Source organism: Mya arenaria, chromosome 4 (assembly GCF_026914265.1).
Source record: "Mya arenaria isolate MELC-2E11 chromosome 4, ASM2691426v1".
NCBI lineage: Eukaryota > Metazoa > Mollusca > Bivalvia > Myida > Myidae > Mya > Mya arenaria.
In genome coordinates, this window is record NC_069125.1 from 73,642,856 (window position 1) to 73,667,953 (window position 25,098).

Below are 25,098 nucleotides of genomic sequence, written 5' to 3' on the forward strand. Positions count from 1 at the left end.
TTGAATGCTGCCCATCAGAGGGTGCTAAACCAGCTGTTGTAATCGTTCCATAGCGAACATATAATTTAACAAATAATTAAAATGGAAGTAATATTAATGATCAGCATACGTGTTATTTGTCTATCCTATAACTTATGGATACTGATGCAGCTAATGTACGATTCGAAGTACTTCGGTTATCGCTGTATGATCAGGTACCACGTGTAAGTCGCATGATCAGGTACCACGTGTAAGTCGCATGATCAGGTACCACGTGTAAGTCGCATGGAGTCTTGAGTCCAAGACAAGCAGGTCTATTAGAGGTACATCGCCCAGACTGTTGAGAGTTCACAGCCGGTTACATATACGTCACATGTGTCTTAATGTATGTGATGCAGCAAAACATGCATTAAACATACAGCTTCATATCTATGTTTATTTTAAAGCAGCATCATCAGACATAGAAAGACAGAGAAATATTGATGGTTGTCAAATCCACAAAATTAAGTTATTGTAAATACAAATGAAATGAAGACTACATATACAGGTAAATGCACAAAAATGTACATACAATTCAGCTTTCGTAATAATTTCAGCTTAGCATTAAACAAAGAAATGATAAAAATGTTGGTGCATGAAATAAATTTTCAAATAAGTTCATAATTCATCTAATTGCTTGTATGCCCACACTATTATTATCTGCACTAGATATAACCCTTTTACTTTGAAATGTAAAAAGGCTATAACTCTGGTTCTATTTCGGTTAGTGGTTCACAAAGCTTCATCATAATTTGATAATGAAACATAGTAGCTTTCTGCACAAGGTTTTGCTGATGCTGGCACCGCCGACACCACCATAATAATTTGATATAAAACATTAATGGGTAGAAAATGTTTGATATCTATGTCTGCTGTTTCAAAGCTTCCCTCTGGATGTTGGCGACAGCACAGCCAAAGGTGCTCATGACAGTGGGGAGCTCCTGTCCCTCCACCCAGAGTTGTCTGCCCCTCTCTTCTTTCAGCCAGCACAGACCTGCCATCCAGCTCTTGTCATCCTCACCCCCCACAATCAGTATCGTGCCTCCAAACTTCACCACCCCTGCCCCACAAAGAGCATTTGGCAGTTCAGGCCCAGGGCTCCAGGAATTGCTGTCTGGGTCATATATTTCCACTGAGCTCACACAGTACTCCGGCAGGTACTCGCGCTTCCACTTGTCACTAACCTTCCCATTGCCCCCTGAAACAATGATCGAGGATTTACAATAAGAAGTGTACATGTTTACATACTCCTAAAGTGGTATTTACTACAAAATTATACTTGTCAACTGTAAATAAAGAATGTATTTTATAATAGATGTAAATAGGTGGTTTTAATACAAATGCACCAGTCAATTGCACCCCTCCCCCCATGTCTGGGGAATAGTGGGGACTTTCACAATTTTTTTTTAAACATTCTTGACCTTTCATTGACCAAATCATAATTAACAGGCAAATTCTCAATCCTTAAACATGATTTCATCAGCCTTATTCTCCCCTACAGCCGTCCAATCCACCTAAACTGTTGCGTTTTTTTTTCAACAAAAATGTTAACAAACTAAAGAATAATAACATTATAAATCAGTTAAGATTTATGGGAAAAGATACAACAATAAAAGTAAAACAAGAATGTTAAGTAAATGTTAAATTAATGAATGTACCCGTGCAATGTTGACCTGGAAACAACTTTTTTTTATTAAAATGACGCTATTTTTAAAACTTCAGCCTGTGTCTGTTTTTGTATTTTTAATAATAGTGACCTTGAACCTAGGGACCCCAAATGCAATCCATTGAAAGGTATCCATAAACTCTTCCTTTATACCAAGTTGTGTCAGGATATGTCAACCCTAACTTTTAAGTTATTCAGTTTCAACCATTTTTCTATTTTTAGTAACAGTGACCTTGACCTTGAATCTAGGGACCCCAAAACACAATCCCATGAAAGTATCCATAAACTCTTCCTATAGACCAAGTTTGGTCAAGAAATGTAAACCCTAATTAAAGGTATTCAGTTTGAACCATTTTTCTTTTTAAGTAACAGTGACCTTGACCCTAGGGACCCCAAATGCAATCCCATGAAAGGTATCCATAAACTCTTCCTATAGACCAAGTTTGGTCAAGATATGTCAACCCTAACTAAAGTTATAAAGTTTCAACCGTTTTTCTATTTTTAGTAACAGTCACCTTGACCTTGAACCTAGGGACCCCAAATGCAATCCCATGAAAGGTATCCATAAACTCTTCCTATAGACCAAGTTTGGTCAAGATATGTCAATCCTAACTAAAGTTATTCAGTTTCAACTGTTTTTCTATTTTTAGTAACAGTGACCTTGACCTTGAACCTAGGGACCCCAAACGCAATCCCATGAAAGGTCGGCATAAACTCTTCCTATAGACCAAGTTTAGTCAAGATATGCCATCCCTAACTAAAGTTATTCAGTTTCAACCGTTTTTCTATTGTTAGTAACAGTGACCTTGACCCTAGGGACCCCAAACGCAATCCCATGAAAGGTCTGCATAAACTCTTCCTATAGACCAAGTTTAGTCAAGATATGTCATCCCTAACTCAAGTTATTCAGTTTCAACCATTTTTCTATTTTTAGTATCATTGACCTTGACTTTGACCCTAGGGACCCCAAACGCAATCCCATGAAAGGTCTCCATAAACTCTTCCTATAGACCAAGTTTAGTCAAGATATGTCATCCCTTTACTAAAGTTATTCAGTTTCAACCGTTTTTCTATTTTTAGTAACAGTGGCCTTGACCTTGAACCTAGGGACCCCAAACGCAATCCCATGAAAGGTCTGCATAAACTCTTCCTATAGACCAAGTTTAGTCAAGATATGTCATCCCTAACTAAAGTTATTCAGTTTCAACCGTTTTTCTATGTTTATTAACAGTGACCTTGACCTTGACCCTGGGGACCCCAAACACAATCCCATGAAAGGTACCCATAAACTCTTTCTATAGACCAAGTTTGGTCAAGATATGTCAACCCTTACTAAAGTTATTCAGTTACATAGGTGAGTTTGACGCCGCCCGCCCGAACAACGACGTTTGCTATTCTAATAACCAGGTTTCACTATTTGAAAATCTGGTTAAAAAGTGTTGAAACCTCAATCAATAACTTAGTACATTGATAAAAGTAAAAAAGAGAAAAAGTCAAAACCAGAAACTCCAACATCAGAATGTAAATAAATTTTTCATTCACAATTCCATCAAAGCAAAGAAAATAATATTTAAGAAATCTAAAAAAAAGTAAGCTAAACTGAATTTCTCTTATTTTGCATATTTTAACAAATCTCAAGACCCGTCTACCCCAATTATAAATGTACATTTTAATAAAATCTTACGGTCTGGAGTACATGCTGCAATGTGAAGCAACTTTGGGAGCGAAATTTTACTGTTTGCATAAAATCAAAAAGCGCTTATTGCTAAATTTTAACATGCCAGCTTAAGGTGCCTGCCTTTTGAAAATGTTTTGGTGTAATTTTGTAAGATAAGGATCAATAAAAAATAAAAAACAAGAACAGTTTACTCATTTTCAATTCAATGTTACTTGAGGGTATTATAAGTTAGTAATACTACATGTATTCAACAAGCTAAATAATAAACAAAGCTACTTAGTAGTGATGCAAATATGAAACCATTTTAAAAGGACTAAGTTAGTTAGTTATCAAAAGGATCAATACCAAAACTTGTGCACATGTAAGACCTTTTACCATTAATATGAATGTTAAGTGACAGTAAGCGACACCAACATCCTTCAAACATAATGCTTTTTAGTAAACAAAGAATACACTGATGCATACATACATGACTACACACCTGTAATTACTAGCTACTGTTTCATGTTCTACAACAAATACTTATAGTACTATTTACTACAAATATTACACATATTTATACTATGATTTATGATGTTTTTTTGTGTATACTCCAACAAGTGGGGGAGCTTAACTGTGCACTAACAATTGTGCTGATAAATTAAAATGCTATTCATTAATACCAATGCTAGCTACTGAACACTGTCCATCACTTCATGGTTCAAAACAGATACCTTTTCAACTACCCTCGTGATTCAAATTAAACACTTGTTTGAAGCGCTCATGTATAAATTTAATAACTGAGTTGTGGGTGTAATAAGCATTACTGAGCAATAAAATAGAAAGAAACAAGGCTAATGTGTGCCCATTCTTGCATTTTCCAATCTCTTGATTAATTAGGACGCATAACCATCAAGTTGTTTAAGAAGAGAAGTGGGAGTTGTCAACCTGAGTTTCAGAATATTTTAATCGATGACATACAGCAACATCGTTATTTTCACAAGTGATGTAACTTTGCAGAAAAATGTACTGAAGTATACTATTCTGCCTACCTATAACATAGATTTTTCCATGGTGAACCACACTCCCTGCAAGCACCCTTCCTGTGGCCATAGCAACCAGCTCTGTCCATGTATCTGAACAAGGGTCATATCTGAAATAGAATTGTAAATATAATTAATATATGTATATAATTGATACATTGAACTGTACAAAGGTTCATACAGCATTTCAAAAATCAGCTGGAACCACATGGACCAGTGTTTAGAACGTTCAAGTAAATAGAGGCAAAAGGCAATTGAGATCAATGTAATGAGGCACATTGTGTTCGGCTAAATGGCATGTATGCTAGTATCTGACAGAAGCATGCTCCATGTGTACCTGTATGCAGTGTTGACGATTGTTTCCGAGTTCTCTCCCCCGAACACATACAGTTTGCCTTTCAGGCTGACAGAGGTGGTGAAGCGGAGAGGCTGGGGCAGAGGAGCCAGTAGGGACCAAGTATTAGAGCAGGGGTCATAACGCTCTACTGAGCTCAGAACTGTTCCATCCATACCCCCAACTGCATACCCATACCTAAAAACCAATGGAAAGGTAGGCTTTATATAAAATAATTGTATTTACAACAGTATGAACTTACTCGATAGAGATGGTTCACAAACAATGCTCCCTGAGCACGTCTTTGTAAGAAACATGCAGAAAATTGATTCAAGGTGATTTAAGAAACAAGAGGCCCAAGAGGGCCTATATGCTCTACTGGCATGGCTCTTTGGTCATTTTCAATCCAGAGCATGTACATTATGAGTTATAGGCAACTAATATTTGCTTTCAAAACTGTACTCCTGGTCAAAATTTCATTTCTGTAGCTTTAAAAATAAACAAGAGCTGTCACAGTATGTGACGAATGCCCCCGAATGTGACATTGACCTATGAACAAGGTCAGTACATGAAAAGTTAAAGATCAAACAAATACATATGGCAAGTTATTTTAAATTGCCTCTAAACATAAAAAAATACCACCCATACTTGACAACCTACATTCTTATGTCCTTATATTCAGCATTCCATTGTGAATAAACACTAAATGTATCTTTCACCTTAGAGGTAGGGACATGGGTCTTGCACGTGACACGTCGTCTTGGTATGTCAAACACATGTGGCAAGTTATTTTAAAATCTGTCCATACAAGAAAAAGTTACAGCCCGGACATAACAACCAATACTCTGTATCCTTATATGCAGCACTCCATTGTGAATAAACACCTAAGTGTGACCTTGAACTTAGAGGTAGGGACACGGTTCTTGCATGCGACACGTCGTCTTGGTATATCAAACACATGTGGCAAGTTATTTTAAATTCTGTCCATACAAGGGAATGTTACAGCCCGGATACGACAACCTATACTCTTATGTCCTTATACCGTAATTCACCTAAGAGTTCGGACACTCTAAATATTCGGACACCCATAATTATTTTCCAAAATAATTTATTTTGCGTACCTAATTTTCGGACACCCAAAGGACATCAATCATAACTTTCACAGATACCAAGTTTCACAGACGAAGATTATTGATTTTTATCTTTACTATGCCTGGCTAGATTACCTAACCGTATACACCACTGTGACAATTTAATTAGTTACTACCCATCCTAAATGATTTATTGCCTGTTAAAAAGGAAGTGTGATATATTTATTGGGGGATTAAAGAAACAACAAGGGCAATCAAGGGATTAAGAAAACATAGACATGACATGTTTGTAAAACGATCTGCCAATAAACTTTCAAACTTGACTGTAAGAATCAATAATCGTACAGTTATACATTAATCCTGCATAGCAATGTCCATGCTCTCCACGAGATCCTCGTGGGTATAACAGGTTAACTGTAAGTTATGTGACGTCACACAGTGTGACTTTGATCTGAAGCCGATAGAATGTGTTTATTCAGTTCAATGCATGTATAAAATGGTGTTTAATTAACTTGATGAAGGATTTACGCTTATAGGCGTAATAAATAAGTTTATGACCATTGATTACTACGGATAAATTAATAAGTGGTAAAATGCAAACATGAAGAAAAAAGACAGGTTAAACAAACATGTAAATAAAATGTAAAAATGGTAATTTTCTATGTTTTCGGACAGCGAAAAAAATAATTAATTTAAGGTGTCCGAACTCTTAGGTGAATTACGGTATGCAGCATTCCATTGTGAATAAACACTAAGTGTGACCTTGACCTAAGAGGTAGGGACACGGGTCTTGCACGCGACACATCATCTTGGTATGTCAAACACATGTGGCAAGTTATTTTATTATCTGTCTATACAAGGGAAAGTTACAGCCCAGATACGACAACCTTTACTCTATGTCGTTATATGCAGCATTCCATTGTGAATAAACACTAAGTGTGACCTTGACCTAAGAGGTAGGGACACGGGTCTTGCACGCGACACATCGTCTTTGTATGTCGAACACATGTGGCAAGTTATTTTAAAATCTGTCCATACAAGGGAAAGTAACAGCCCGGACACGACAACCTATACTCTATGTCCTTATATGCAGCATTCCATTGTGAATAAACACTAAGTGTGACCTTGACCTAAGAGGTAGGGACACGGGTCTTGCACGCGACACATCATCTTGGTATGTCAAACACATGTGGCAAGTTATTTTATTATCTGTCTATACAAGGGAAAGTTACAGCCCAGACACGACAACCTTTACTCTATGTCGTTATATGCAGCATTCCATTGTGAATAAACACTAAGTGTGACCTTGACCTAAGAAATAGGGACACGGGTCTTGCATGCGACACGTCGTCTTGGTATGCCGAACACATGTGGCAAGTTATTTTAAAATCTGGTCATACAAGGGAAAGTTACAGCCCGGACACGATAATCTATACTCTATGTCATTATATGCAGCATTCCATTGTGAATAAACACTAAGTGTGACCTTGACCTAAGAGGTAGGGACACGGGTCTTGCACGCGACACATCGTCTTTGTATGTCGAACACATGTGGCAAGTTATTTTAAAATCTGTCCATACGAGGGAAAGTAACACCCCGGACACGACAACCTATACTCTACGTCCTTATATGCAGCATTCCATTGTGAATAAACACTAAGTGTGACCTTGACCTAAGAAATAGGGACACGGGTCTTGCACGCGACACATCGTCTTTGTATGTCGAACACATGTGGCAAGTTATTTTAAAATCTGTCCATACAAGGGAAAGTAACAGCCCGGACACGACAACCTATACTCTATGTCCTTATATGCAGCATTCCATTGTGAATAAACACTAAGTGTGACCTTGACCTAAGAGGTAGGGACACGGGTCTTGCACGCGACACATCATCTTGGTATGTCAAACACATGTGGCAAGTTATTTTATTATCTGTCTATACAAGGGAAAGTTACAGCCCAGACACGACAACCTTTACTCTATGTCGTTATATGCAGCATTCCATTGTGAATAAACACTAAGTGTGACCTTGACCTAAGAAATAGGGACACGGGTCTTGCATGCGACACGTCGTCTTGGTATGCCGAACACATGTGGCAAGTTATTTAAAAATCTGGTCATACAAGGGAAAGTTACAGCCCGGACACGATAATCTATACTCTATGTCATTATATGCAGCATTCCATTGTGAATAAACACTAAGTGTGACCTTGACCTAAGAGGTAGGGACACGGGTCTTGCACGCGACACATCGTCTTTGTATGTCGAACACATGTGGCAAGTTATTTTAAAATCTGTCCATACGAGGGAAAGTAACACCCCGGACACGACAACCTATACTCTACGTCCTTATATGCAGCATTCCATTGTGAATAAACACTAAGTGTGACCTTGACCTAAGAGGTAGGGACACGAGTTTTGTACGCAACACGTCGTCTTGGTATGCCGAACACATGTGGCAAGTTATTTTCAAATCTGTCCATACAAGGGAATGTTACAGCCCGGACACGACAACCTATACTCTATGTCCTTATATGCAGCATTCCATTGTGAATAAACACCTAAGTGTGACCTTGACCTTAGAGGTAGGGACACGGTTCTTGCACGCGACACGTCGTCTTGGTATGCCGAACACATGTGGCAAGTTATTTTAAAATCTGTCCATACAAGGGAAAGTTACAGCCCGGACACGACAACCTATACTCTATGTCCTTATATGCAGCATTCCATTGTGAATAAACACTAAGTGTGACCTTGACCTTAGAGGTAGGGACACGGGTCCTGCACGCGACACGTCGTCTTGGTATGCGGAACACATGTGGCAAGTTATTTTAAAATCTGTCCATAGAAGGGAAAGTTACAGTCCGGACACGACAACCTATGCTCTATGTCCTTATATGCAGCATTTAATTATGAATAAACACCTAAGTGTGACCTTGACCTTAGAGGTAGAGACATGGTTCTTGCACGCGACACGTCGTCTTGGTATGCCGAACACATGTGGCAAGTTATTTTAAAATCTGTCCATACAAGGGAAAGTTACAGCCTGGACACGAGTTATTGAGCCGGACACACGGACGGACGGACGGACGGACGGACGGACGGACGGATGGTGCGATTTTAATATGCCCACCTTCAGGGGCATAAAAAGTTGGTCAAAAGGTCAAAGTCAAGGACATCTGAGGACAACATTGATGCTTGTTTGCAAAACTGTACGCATGATCAGAATTACATTGATGTAGCTTTAAAAATTAAAAAGTAAGTCAAAAGGGGTGGGGCCAGCTTTTGCCCAAGGGGCATAATTTCAAAAGTTTTGCTAGAGGGTCATCATAAAATTATGATACTCCACATCAAATATCAAGGCCTTGTGGTTTAAAACAAGAAGATTTTGAAAATATTTCTTAAATAAGTCCCTAGGAAACTTGTGACCTCCGGGGCAGTGCCAGTTTTGACCCAAGGGGCATAATTTGAAAAACCATGGTAGTGGACCACTAAATTAAGCCTTGTTCAAAATAGCAAGGATCTGCATAGCTGTTTCAGACAAAAAGGTTTTTAACATCTCACAATTTAAGTATACCAAAGCTGTGAATCCGGGGGCGTGGCCAGTAATGACCCCAGGGGAATATTTTAAACAAATATTCACAAGCAATTGTAACTTTACATGTTAACTTGGCTAAAAATAGACTTCACTCATGTATTCTTGGCTAAAAATTGACTTAGCTAAAAATAACATATTTTTATCCTTTCAAAACCCATAATCTAGGCATGCATGGGCGGATCTGGCTGGTTTTCAAAAGGAACTGAGCTTTAATGGATATCTTAATACTGTACAAGTTTCATCGAGATACAATCAAAACTGAAGACTGTATCATATTCACAAGCAAATGTTTACAGACGCACATATTTTTTTACACTTTCAAGGCCCATAATCTAGGCATGCATGGGCAGATCTGGCTGGTTTTACAAAGGAACCGAGCGCTAATGGATATCTAAATACTGTACAAGTTTTATCAAGATACAATCAAAACTGAAGACTGTATCGTGTTCACAAGCAATTGTTTACCCAATAACATTTTTTTTATACTATCAAGGCCCATAATCTAGGCATGCATGGGCGGATCTGGCTGGTTTTCAAAAGAAACTGAGCTTTAATGGATGTCTAAATACTGTACAAGTTTCATTGAGATACAATCAAAACTGATGACTGTATTGTGTTCACAAGCAATTGTTTACAGACGCACTGATTTTTCATACTTTCAAGGCCCATAATCTAAGCATGCATGGGCGGATCTGGCTGGTTTTCCAAAGGAACCAAGCTCTAATGGATATCTAACTACTGTACAAGTTTCATTGAGATACAATCAAAACTGGAGACTGTATCGTGTTCACAAGCAACTGTTTACAGAAGCACAGAAGCACATACTATGTACACATTACCATGGCATAAGCTCTTATGGCTATAATAGCCAGTAGAGCTAAAAATTCATTGATTTAAAGCTGCACTCTCAAAGATGTTTTTTTCTAGGAATTATCAAATTTTTGCATAAGTATCTGCAAACAAATGATAAACGATTGTTGACAAAAGATCAGATTACAGATAATCATATTTCCATTCCAAATTTAATGTTTTATGGCTTAAACCATTACTAACGGTTTAAGAAAATGCATAAAACATCAATTAGAGGAAATTTGAAAAATCTGCGATCAGATCTTTTGTCATCAGTCTTTTATCAATGGTTTTCAGATATTTATTCAAAAAACTGCTCGTTCCAAGACAAAAAAATAAAAAAGTTGTCAAAACATTCATTCTGTGAGAGTGCAGCTTCAATGGCTGCACAAGTTTTTACAAAAGCTAATCAAAACATCTCGACCTTTGAACTAATTGACAATATGCACCCCAATCCATAACACTGTCCACCACAGTCCATAACACAGTCCACCACAGTCCATACCACAGTCCACCACGGTCCATAACACAGTCCACCACAGTCCTTAACATAGTTCACCACAGTCCATAACACTGTCCACCACAGTCCATAACACTGTCCACCACTGTCCATACCACAGTCCATACCACAGTCCACCACAGTCCATACCACAGTCCACCACAGTCCATAACACCGTCCACCACAGTCCTTAACACAGTTCACCACAGTCCATAACACTGTCCACCACAGTCCATACCACAGTCCACCACAGTCCTTAACACTGTCCACCACAGTCCATAACACTGTCCACCACAGTCCTTAACACAGTTCACCACAGTCCATACCACAGTCCATACCACAGTCCACCACTGTCCACCACAGTCCATACCACTGTCCACCACAGTCCATACCACAGTCCACCACAGTCCATACCACAGTCCACCACAGCAACACAGTCCATACCACAGTCGACCACAGTCCATAACACAGTCCACCACAGTCCTAAACACAGTTCACCACAGTCCATAACACTGTCCACCACAGTCCATAACACTGTCCACCACTGTCCAAACCACAGTTCACCACAGTCCATAACACAGTCCACCACAGTCCATAACACTGTCCACCACTGTCCACCACTGTCCATAACACTGTCAACCACAGTCCATAAAACAGTCCACCACGGTCCATACCACAGACAACACAATCCATAACACAGTCCACCACGGTCCATAACACAGTCCACCACAGTCCATAACACAGTCCACCACAGTCCATAACACAGTCCATAACACTGTCCACCACAGTCCATACCACAGTCCACCACAATCCATAACACAGTCCATACCAGAGTCCACCACAGTCCATAACACTGTCCACCACTGTCCAAACCACAGTTCACCACAGTCCATAACACAGTCCACCACAGTCCATAACACTGTCCACCACTGTCCACCACTGTCCATAACACTGTCAACCACAGTCCATAAAACAGTCCACCACAGTCCATACCACAGACAACACAATCCATAACACAGTCCACCACGGTCCATAACACAGTCCACCACAGTCCATAACACAGTCCACCACAGTCCATAACACAGTCCACAACACTGTCCACCACAGTCCATACCACAGTCCACCACAATCCATAACACAGTCCATACCAGAGTCCACCACAGTCCATAACACTGTCCACCACAGTTCACCACTGTCCACCACTGTCCATAACACAGTCCATAACACTGTCCACCACAGTCCATAACACAGTCCACCACAGTCCATAACACAGTTCACCACAGTCCATAACACTGTCCACCACAGTCCACCACAGTCCATAACACAGTCCATAACACAGTCCATCACAGTCCATAACACAGTCCACCACAGTCCATAACACAGTCCACCACAGTCCATAACACAGTTCATCACAGTCCATAACACTGTCCATCACAGTCCATAACACAGTTCATCAAAGTCCATAACACTGTCCATCACAGTCCATAACACAGTCCACCACAGTCCATAACACAGTCCATAACACTGTCCACCACAGTCCACCACAGTCCATACCACAGTCCACCACAGTCCATCAAAGTCCATAACACAGTCCATAACACAGTCCATCACAGTCCATAACACAGTCCACCACAGTCCATAACACAGTCCACCACAGTCCATAACACAGTTCATCACAGTCCATAACACTGTCCATCACAGTCCATAACACAGTTCATCACTGTCCATCACAGTCCATAACACAGTCCACCACTGTCCATAACACAGTTCACCACAGTCCATAACACTGTCCACCACAGTCCATACCACAGTCCATCACAGTCCATAACACAGTCCACCAAAGTCCATAACACAGTCCACCATAGTCCACCACTGTCCATAACACAGTTCACCACAGTCCATAACACTGTCCACCACAGTCCATAACACAGTCCATCACAGTCCATAACACTGTCCACCACAGTCCATACCACAGTCCACCACAGTCCATAACACAGTCCATCACAGTCCATAACACAGTCCACCACAGTCCATAACACAGTCCACCACAGTCCATAACACAGTTCATCACAGTCCATAACACTGTCCATCACAGTCCATAACACAGTTCATCAAAGTCCATAACACTGTCCATCACAGTCCATAACACAGTCCACCACAGTCCATAACACAGTCCATAACACTGTCCACCACAGTCCACCACATTCCATACCACAGTCCACCACAGTCCATCAAAGTCCATAACACAGTCCATAACACAGTCCATCACAGTCCATAACACAGTCCACCACAGTCCATAACACAGTCCACCACAGTCCATAACACAGTTCATCACAGTCCATAACACTGTCCATCACAGTCCATAACACAGTTCATCACAGTCCATTACACTGTCCATCACAGTCCATAACACAGTCCACCACTGTCCATAACACAGTTCACCACAGTCCATAACACTGTCCACCACAGTCCATACCACAGTCCATCACAGTCCATAACACAGTCCATCACAGTCCACCAAAGTCCATAACACAGTCCACCATAGTCCACCACTGTCCACCACTGTCCATAACACAGTTCACCACAGTCCATAACACTGTCCACCACAGTCCATAACACTGTCCATAACACAGTCCATTACACAGTCCATACCATTGTCCACAACACAGTCCACAACACTGTCCATAACACAGTCCATAACACTGTCCATAACACAGTCCATAACACAGTCCATAACACAGTCAACAACACAGTCCATAACACTGTCCATAACACAGTCCATAACACAGTCCATAACATTGTCCACAACACAGTCCATAACACTGTCCATAACACAGTCCACCACAGTCCACAACACAGTCCATAACACAGTCCATAACACTGTCCATAACACAGTCCATAACACAGTCCATAACATTGTTTGACGTCGCACAATGTAATCAATTTAATAATGTCAAGCAGCTCTTCCAAATAAACGTTAGTTTCTTCTTTCTAGAATAATGTTAATATGTTTAGTATATGTAAATGTATCCCACCAGACAATTCAATCAGGGATTTCTAGATAATGGCTATTAAATATTAAAAGAAAAATGTTTACCCATCAACAATGGTTAGGTCAAACATGCATCTAGGGATCTGCATCTTGGCCTTCTGGACCCAGGACAAGGATGTATGGTCAAACACAAAGAACATATTGGACACACCCTCTATGGAAATGGAGCCCCGGTAGTTTATCTTCCGGATGGACCCTCCTGCCAGGTATATCTGGTTGTCCCCTGTTATTGCACACCCTGAAAATGTAATATATATGTCATAATGATATGACTGATTCAAGATATGGATGTGACACAAACTATTATCAGTTAGACTTATATAAGTCAACTAAGCTCAGAAGGTTGCTGTGACCTTGACCTTGAAGGTAGGGCCACCAGTCTTGTACATAACTTATCCTTGTGTAATGGTGGTCACTTCTGCCAAATAATTTTAAAATCAGAACATAAATGAGAAGGATATAGTTTGGACACAAACTATCATCAGTAAGGCTTATAATATTCTAAGTTCAGAGGGTTGCTGTGAGATTGACCATAAATCGGGGAATACTGCCCTTGTGCACATCACATCCTCATGGTATGGTTTTCAATCCTACCAAATAATTTTAAAATCCGACTTTGAATGAGAAAGAAATGAACCAGACAAAATAGGACCAACCAACCTACAAATACTAATTTCAGAAGGGTGATATGACCTTGACTTTTAAGGTAAGGGAAAAGGTTAGGGTGAAGCTAAACCTAACCCTATCTTGTGCACGACACATTCTCATGCTATGGTGGTCACTTCTGCCCAAGATTTTTTAATCCAATAATGAATGAGAATTTTTTTTTTATCCAATCCTGAATGAGAAAGATATTGACCAGACAAAAACAGGACAGATTGACCGACTGACCCGACAAAGTGTGTGTTTCCCATACACGTATAATAAAACAAAGAGATTGAATACCATTTCCATGTTTCACTTGTTGCCAAAAAAGTAAATTAAAGTGATGATATTATTCATTTGTTACTCTATTCTCTTATCTATCTTAAAAGAATGATTCCACAAACAGGCAGGTCTTGGTCTATTTATAGCTCAACGACCACACTTGGGCATATTTTCAAAATATATTACATCAAACAACAGGTTTTGTTTCACTTTAGTCCCAATTATCTTGAGTGAGCTAAAAAAAAAAATCATTTCCATTTTATTCAATTTCAGGATGTGACATTAATGCTGCCATTTAAATGTAAATGTGTGTACCTTATTTGTGAAGACTATGCAGCAAATATGTGTAACCAGTTTCTTAAGACTTTATGGCACATGTGTATAAGGAGTGTGTACAGACAATGGGTGTCAAGACTATGCAGCACATGCATGTTACAAATGTAGCACATGTATGTTACGGTGTTACGAATGTTGTTGTTGTTGTACCTGGTGTGTAAAGACTCTGTGGGAGCTTGCAGAGGAAGATGACTTCCCCAGAGCGGGGCAGCAGGACCTCCACACTGTTGTATTTCTTCAGGGTGTCCTCCGTGTATGGGTTGGCGATGATCATTACTGCCCGCTCATGCTGCATACCCTGCCGAGGGGTCAGGTTCAAGTCCATTTCTTCATGGCGGTCCCTGTCAATAAAATGATACTTACTTGAAAGGGGGACAGCATTTTCTCAAATGAATTACATGTTAGTTTAAATTACTTGAGCTAAGATTAAGATGAATTTTAATCATTTCCAATTTTTTTTAAACATTCTTCAATGTATTGCTTAATGTACCTTCTGAATTAGAGTAAAACATTTGTCTAGAAAAGCAAGTTACTGGTAATACCTTAACATATGGAAATATTTCACATCATCTAGCTTGCTGGACAGAGATTCATATTCCTTTAACAATTGGTTACTGTCTATACGATCACAAAAATAATACGAGTTTATGTTAGCAAAGCGAACACAGTCCATCACTTCCCCCAAACACTTCTTTCTCTCATCCAGCTCTGCCTTCACCCAGTTCAAGCAGGCTTCATATACAATTTCTTCCTGCGTCACCTCTATGTTGTCATCACTTGCTATTTCTATTAGTTTATCAGCTGGCAGTGATAGAAACTCTTGTTGCTGGCATAATGATGTAAATTGTTTGCTTATGATTTCTTTAGCTTTCACTGCTAAGACATTGCATTCATGAGCCTTGGCAAAAAAGTAAACTCCAATGCAGTTCGATACTGTTATATGTTTTCTCATGAAGTCTGCGCAGCCAGTTCGTAATGGGAGTAGCTGGAACCTGTTGGCTGCGGAGAGCAGATCCTGCACGGTCTCCTCTGACATAATTACCTCCCCCGTGTATATGTAATCAAGAACAAGCTCCATTGTCAGTTTGTCTATTTCTCGTAGTGTAATTTTATCTTGACCATTTTCAGACATAGGAGTAGAAAATAGGGCCATGAAGAAGGGGCTGGAGATTGCAAGAACATTTCTGTGGCAGTTAAACTCTCTGCCGTCCACAACCAATGTGACATCCACAAACTCCTTGTCCTTGTATAGCTTAGAGAACCCGTGAAGAAGATTGGTTCCCCATTCATGATCGATAAACTTGTTCTCAGTCGACTTTTCAAGTGATCCATGCTCTGTTATCTGGAATATGAGAGGAAAGAACTAATGGCTACATTTAATTTGCACAAAATAGCCAATACACCAACAAGGCATATAAATCACTAGCACTCTCATCAACAATTGTAACACTAACTCACACACATTCATGCACCTTGATTAATCTAATACACACTCAGTCACATGTTTACACTAATACACACTAAGATACCATGTTAACAGTAGCACACACACTCAGTCACCATGTTTACACTAATACACACTCAGTCACCATGTTTACACTAATACACACTCAGTCACCATGTTTACACTAATACACACTCAGTCACCATGTTAACACTAACACAAACTCATACATGATGTTTACACTTAAACACACTCAGTCACCATGTTAACACTAACACAAACTCATACATGATGTTTACACTTAAACACACTCAGTCACAATGTTTACACTAATACACACTCAGTCACCATGTTAACACTACACACAAACTCATACATGATGTTTACACTTAAACACACTCAGTCACCATGTTAACACTAAACACAAACTCATACACGATGTTTACACTTAAACACACTCAGTCACCATGTTTACACAAATACACACTCAGTCACCATGTTTACACTTATACACACTCTGTCACCATGTTTACACTAATACACACTCTGTCACCATGTTTACACTAATACACACTCAGTCACCATGTTTACACTAATACACACTCAGTCACCATGTTTACACTTATACACACTCAGTCACAATGTTTACACTAATACACACTCAGTCACCATGTTTACACTAATACACACTCAGTCACAATGTTTACACTAATACACACTCAGTCACAATGTTAACACTAATACACACTCAGTCACCATGTTTACACTAATACACACTCAGTCACCATGTTTACACTAATACACACTCTGTCACCATGTTTACACTAATACACACTCAGTCACCATGTTTACACTAATACACACTCAGTGACAATGTTTACACTAATACACACTCAGTCACCATGTTTACACTAATACACACTCAGTCACAATGTTTACACTAATACACACTCAGTCACCATGTTTACACTAATACACACTCAGTCACCATGTTTACACTAATACACACTCAGTCACAATGTTTACACTAATACACACTCAGTCACAATGTTGACACTAATACACACTCAGTCACAATGTTGACACTAATACACACTCAGTCACCATGTTGACACTAATACACACTCAGTCACCATGTTGACACTAATACACACTCAGTCACAATGTTTACACTAATACACACTCAGTCACCATGTTAACAGTAGCACACACACTCAGTCACCATGTTTACACTAATACACACTCAGTCACTATGTTTACACAAATACACACACTCAGTCACCATGTTTACACTAATACACACTCTGTCACAATGTTTACACTAATACACACTCAGTCACCATGTTAACACTAATACACACTCTGTCACCATGTTTACACTAATACACACTCTGTCACAATGTTTACACTAATACACACTCAGTCACCATGTTTACACTAATACACACTCAGTCACCATGTTTACACTAATACACACTCTGTCACCATGTTTACACTAATACACACTCAGTCACCATGTTTACACTAATACACACTCAGTCACCATGTTTACACTAATACACACTCAGTCACCATGTTTACACTTATACACACTCAGTCACCATGTTTACACTCACACATACTCATACCTATGTTAACAATAATACACTCTTTAAGTGGTTACAGCTTAATTATTCAAATAAAAGGTTGGTTAACGACAGTAAAATTTGTCATCTATATATAACTTTTTGGTGTATGCATTTTTACCTGTGATAACTGAGAGAGTTGTGATTCGTTACAGCTAGTGGTGTTGCTGTCGAGTCCCTCCGCCATCCTTCCACAACAGCCTCCAACTTGTAAGGCAAGCAACTCCCTTATCAACTGTTTTAGTCTTGCCTGCTTCAGCTGCATATCATAGAACACTAGCCTGATCTCGAGAATCCATGTTCACCGCCGAGATGCCCAAGACCATCCACTGCAATACTGAAAACAGCTATTTCATAAAATCAATGTTCTTTATACGGCGATGGTAAGTTTAATCTATGTGAAATACAAAATGGCATAAGATTTTGATAATTTTCTTTATATTTTCTCTATAACAAGCATTTTGGATTCTTGAATGAATAATTGTTAGGGTTAGGTTTCCCAATAGGGTTAAAGATTGAAGGTATTAAAATAGTGGCAGACCAAAACATTGTAAAATTGCTTCCTAACCAAATCATGAAAAACACAACTGAGATGACTATTTATAACCTGAGTGGTTGCCTTTTATAGTCATGACATCATCTCTCAAAAAAATACTACATGCAAAACAATCAAAATGGATGTCATAGTCAGTTGACTATTGTTTAAATTGTCTGGTAAACAGTCATTTAACAGTTTGACTGGTTTTAATGAAGATTTTGTACTGCGTGCCTAGATTGAAGATTTTTCTTTCCAGTGAATATGCTTTTGTCAATTCTTATGAAAACATACTGTATACTAAATTTGCCAGCATGACTAGAAATGTGTCTTGAATGTGTTGAGTTTCAAAGAGCTTCTGTCTTAGACTCAAAAGCTACTTTTACTGTTTAAGTGTCTTTAGCTTTAGTCCCTGTCTCTATGTTAGAGAACGTCTTAATTAACTTTATAAACCAAGTTATTATGTATTATCTATAACTGTATAACAACTTAAATGATATGCCACTATACAGTATATACATGTTGTATCATACAGTATATACATGTTGTATCATACAGTATATACATGTTGTATCATACAGTATATACATGTTGTATCATACAGTATATACATGTTGTATCATTGTCTTTTTAGCTTTTATATACTTGTTATACCATAATTATACAATATGTTTATAAATAGTCGGTTCAAAAGCTCGCATCTGCTTATGTTGTATTGTTTATATCTTGCAGACTCAGAATAAAAGTTATCTTATCTTTAGCTGTTATCATTTTATTTTCACTTAACCTGGGAGTAAGATTACATGTATTATTGGTCCCAGACTTAACTGACAAGTTTATATTTACATTTGTTTTAAGTATCAAAGATAAATTCAATCTCAAGTCATTAATTTTGAAGATGAATTTCATGAAATCCCAAAACATACCTAAAATTTGTCAAAGCAATAATTATTGTCTACATGCATCAGAGACATGACCAAAAAAGGGTACCATTTTTACTAAAGCTAATCTTCAATGGCAGTGAATGCTGCAAATTGTTACCTTAAAAACATGAGCTGTCACAGAGACAGTGCGCTCGACTATTCCGCCGCTTTTCAATGTAAGGATTGAAAAGTTTTGGCGAAACATGCATGGATCACTGTTAGATTAGATTTCAATGCAATACATGGTGTGCTGAGATATTAACATAAATGTGTTTCCATGCAAAATATTGACGAGAATTTCTAAGTCTAATAATAAAGGGCCATTATTTGCAAAATACAGTTATCTAACTTGGTTATTCAATTAAGTTGGGTGGTTGAATACCATTGTATAAAGTCTTAATGCAATACATCAATAGTTGCTGAGATATTATTCTATGTGTGCTAACATGCAAGACCTTAACCAGAATTTCTAAGTGCATAATAAAGGGGCAAAAATTATATAATATAAAAGATAGAGTTATCTTACTTGATTAAATAAGGTTAAATAGATGGGAGCCTGTGTGTAAATTTTCAATGCAATACATGATGTATTCGCTGAGGTATTGACTTAAAAGTGGTTACATGCAAAACCTTAACCAGAATTTCTATGTCGAATAAAAAAGGGGCCATTATTTTAATTTAATGCAAACTGGAGTTATCTTACTTGGTTATTTAAGTAGACGGTTGAGTACCATTGTATAAAGTCTCAATGCAATCCATCAAGTAATTGCTGAGATATTAACCTATGTGTGCTTACATGCAAAACCTTAACCAGAATTTCTAAGTCAAATAATAAAGGCCCATTATTTGCATTATATTCAAAAAAGTGTTATCTAGGAATACATATTTAATGTTTCAATGCAATACATGATATATTTGCTGAGATATTGACTTAAATGTAGTAACATGCAAAACCTTAACCAGAATTTCTAAGTAGAATAATAAAGGGCAATTATTTTGCATTAAATGCAAACTAGAGTTATCTAACTTGGTTAATTAAGTAGGTTGGATGGTTGACTACCATTGTATAAAGTCTCAATGCAATACCTCAAGTAGTTGCTGAGATATTAACCTAAGTGTGCTTACACGCAAAACCTTAACCAGAATTTCTAAGTTGAATAATAAAGGGCAATTATTTGCATTAAATGCAAACTAGAGTTATCTTATTTGGTTAATTTAGTAGGTTGGATGGTTAAGTATCATTGTATCAAGTATCAATGCAATACCTCAAGTAGTTGCTGATATATTAACCTATGTGTGCTTACACGCAAAACCTTAACCAGAATTTCTAAGTCGAATAATAAAGGGCAATTATTTGCATTAAATGCAAACTAGAGTTATCTTCCTTGGTTATTTAGTAGGTTGGATGGTTGAGTACCATTGTATCAAGTATCAATGCAATACCTCAAGTAGTTGCTGAGATATTAACCTATGTGTGCTTACACGCAAAACCTTAACCAGAATTTCTAAGTCGAATAATAAAGGGCAATTATTTGCATTAAATGCAAACTAGAGTTATCTTCCTTGGTTATTTAGTAGGTTGGATGGTTGAGTACCAATGTATCAAGTATCAATGCAATACCTCAAGTAGTTGCTGAGATATTAACCTATGTGTGCTTACACGCAAAACCTTAACCAGAATTTCTAAGTCGAATACTAAAGGCCTATTATTTGCATTTATATTCAAATAATTGTTATCTAACTTCATTAATTTAGTATGTTAGATAGTTGGGAATACATATCCAAAGTTTCAATGCAATAACTGATGTATTTACTGAGATAATGACTTAAAGGTGCTTACATGCAAAACCTTAACCAAGGTGTGACGCCAACGCCACCACCGACGCCAGGGTGAGTAGTATAGCTCTCCTTATTCTTGGAATAGTCGAGCTAAAAACAGAAATTTATTAGTGACATTTGTCAGTAATAAAGTAAACCCGGGAGGAAAAGTGTGTCTGGTGTGAGGCTACAACCCATGACAGCTGTAACACTAGCATGGCTCAGCTCAACTCAGCTAATCAGACGGCTGGTTCTTAGCCACACACGCACACACGAACGCACGCACACACACACACACACACACACACACTTTAGTAAGGACATATTAACATTTCTTGTTAATGTGGTCTTTCCTTCTTTTAAATTAGCCCCTAAAACAGAGTTCGCATAAAACGTGTATCTTGACATGTTTTTAGCAGAAAACATAACCAAATAAACTCTTCAAGTGTTGAAAAACATGTACCATCTAAATTACATAAATATAAAAAGAACTTACCATGGCTTAACCAAAATATTAAAAGATCCTTAAAAAACAAGGCCAGATTATACAAACAAGCCAAGAAGACTGGATCATGGAGCAGGTTTAGACAGTATCAAAAGGAATGCAAGCGCGAGTTGCGCAGGGCTGAATGGGATCATGTGAATAAGACCATCCAAGAAGGAATGGATAAGCATAACTCAAAACCATTCTGGAATTATATTAAGTCAAAGAAACAAGACAACATTGGTGTAGCCCCTCTGAAAAAGAAAGGTAGCTTGTTATCCGACGCCAAAGGGAAGGCAGAAATTTTAATTGATCAGTTCCAATCAGTATTCACTAAAAGCAATGAAACAGCTTCACCCAAACTTTTAAATAGAAACTCCTACCCCAACGTGTCTCACCTCTTGATTACATCGAAAGGAGTAAAGAAACAACTTGAAAATATTAATACACAAAAGCAGTAGGACCAGACAACATACCAAATATAGTATTAAAGAACTGTGCAAATGAACTGTCAACAGGCTTGAGCATGATATTTCAACACTCTTTAAACAGCGGCGAGCTTCCCCTGGACTGGAGAAACGCAAACATAACCCCTGTGTTCAAGAAGGGCGACAAACATACAGCTTCGAACCAGTGAGCCTTACATCAGTAACATGCAAAATATTAGAACATATTATCTGTAGCCACTTACTGAATCACTTTGAAAAACATAATGTATTAATATCACTAAACCATGGCTTTAGATCTGGATTCTCTACTGAAACTCAGTTAGTGAGCACCTTACATGACCTCCTGAATTCTTTTGAAAAAAACAACATCAAATGGACATAGCTATACTCGATTTTAGTAAGGCATTCGATACTGTGCCCCATGATTGCCTACTGCAGAAGAGGTCGCATTACGGGGTAAAAGGCCATCTCCTGGCGTGGTTGTCATCTTTCTTGAAAGACCTGTCCATGAATGTAGTGGTGGAAGGTGAAAACTCAAGGAGCATACACGTAGACTCAGGAGTACCACAAGGAACAGACCTAGGACCGCTGATGTTTCTCTGCCATATAAATGACCTGCCTTTGAGCGTCAAATCACAGGTTCTACTCTTTGCGGATGATTGTTTCTTGTATCGGCAGATAAAGAACACTTCAGACCACATTAAACTCCAGAAAGATATATCGGAACTAGAAAAGTGGGCCTCCACATGGGGCATGAAATTTAATGCTAAAAAGTGCTATATTCTAAGTGTCAAAAGTAAATCATCCCACTTTTATGAACTCGACAATACTATACTGAAACACGTGGACTCTAACCATTTAATACCTTGGATTACTTATTTCAAATGACTTAACATGTTCTAACCACATAGCAATCATCTGCAAAAAGGCAAACTCTACACTTGGATTCCTTCGCCGTAACTTGAAACATTGTCCACTAGAATGCTGGAAAACTGCCTTTATTGCACTCGTAAGATCTCAATTAGAATATGGCTCAATTATATGGGACCTATACCTGAAGAAAGATATTGATAAACTAGAAAAAATTTAACGCCTAGGAGCACGCTTCATCCTAAACAACTATAAGACTTAGGAAGAAGGTTGTGTGACAGAAATGCTTAACACACTGGAACCTACAGGACCGCCGTGTATCCAACAGACTGGTGATGCTCTACAAGATAGCAGGGGGTATGGTGCCAGCAGTGGACCCTGATCTTTACCCGACTAAACAATCAAATAAGCGCTGCATTAAAGTAAAGGCATACACAGATTATTTAACTTCTAATATAATAGATAGACCAAACAACACATTTCATATAACATTCCATTTGCTCACACTGAACAGTATAAACATTTATTTTTTGTGGAAACACTTGTAAATTGGAACCACCTGGAAGACAGTGTTGTGTGCGCATCTACAGTCGAGGGCTTAAAAAAAGCTCTCCCACAGCGCTACTAGAACCCCTCCCCCCGTAGATAAATGCCAGAAATGGCCCTTCTACGTAACAGAACGATACAGAGAACTCCTAATCATAATGGATTTAACCCCTTAACAACCCTAGGTGGCCCGTGCGTTCAAAAAAATACTTTACAACTGTGTACATCTATATCTGTACCTGTAGATGCAATTGCAAGGAAAGTTCATAGTCATTCTAAAATGCCGTCCAGGCTTTTTTTTAATGATGGTTAGTTCCAGGCTAACCATCATTAAAAAAAAAAGCCTGGACGGCATTTTAGAATGACTAGGAAAGTTCAAAGAGTTGACTTTAGAATGCATTTACGTTGCACAGATGAATTACTTATTTGAAGACAAATCCCATAACAAGCCTTAAATTCGTCGAAAAAAATGTGTATCACAGATTGGTTCACTCACAGATTTTGACAATGCTGTTATAAAAATGTTTGACAGCAGGCTGAGGTAGTTCTCCTATTTGAAGAATTTTTGCAAGGAATGTACCGAAAGAAAATATGAAGGTATTTAATGAGGGTTACATCCCACTATATTTTGGCACTTATGATAATACAGTTATCCTCCTTTGAATGAAGTTTCACATGAAACTATGTTCTGAAAATACTATAGAACAGAACATACATCTATTTCCGTGCAATTATATGTTAGCACTTGAAGAAGAAAAAACGGGAACGTTCATCTAAATAATTATGTTATTTTAAAGCAAAAATAAACTAAATCAATAAACATAATGAAATATGTCAAAATGGCCATAGACTTACGAAGTTTCAATTTTATGACGGACAGATAGTGGGATTTATTCCAGATATATTTCGGTTGTTAAGGAAATATTCACTGGAACATATTCTTATTGAATACTTGGCGTCTGGAATTTTCCCATCAAAATTAAGTTGGAAAATAATTCTGAATACAAATGTGATAAAAATGGAGAAGACTAAAATAATGGATCATATTAGAGACAAACATGGTGATGTGACAAGAGATATTCTGCGAATTGACGACTGCTCAAATTTATGGATTATATGCAGGAACACTCCAAAATTAATAAATGTATGTGCACAACTTTTAAGATATTTTGCTTCTGTACTCTCAAGACAATACCGACAGATTTGCAAAAAATAATCACTTTATGTCGAAAACCTTAATGTGCATTTAATGTTCATATGTCATGAGAATGAGGCAAACCAAGTGAAACTGTGTGAGTCTGTGCTGGATTCGTGTACCATTGATGCCTTTACT

At 38.2% G+C, this 25,098-nt stretch overlaps 1 protein-coding gene across 1 annotated transcript; it reads right to left on the reverse strand.

Moving 5' to 3' along the window:
* Window positions 1-401: 401 nt before the first annotated feature.
* On the reverse strand, window positions 402-24,333 carry LOC128230021 (kelch-like protein 12). The gene is made up of 8 exons (XM_052941999.1): window positions 24,262-24,333; window positions 18,262-18,477; window positions 15,614-16,413; window positions 15,222-15,412; window positions 13,854-14,046; window positions 4,722-4,916; window positions 4,394-4,494; window positions 402-1,216 (listed from the first exon to the last, which is right to left on the reverse strand). Exons 2-8 carry the CDS (start codon window positions 18,403-18,405, stop codon window positions 882-884), a joined length of 1,959 nt encoding a protein of 652 aa, XP_052797959.1. The 5' UTR covers window positions 18,406-18,477; window positions 24,262-24,333; the 3' UTR covers window positions 402-881.
* Window positions 24,334-25,098: the final 765 nt, after the last annotated feature.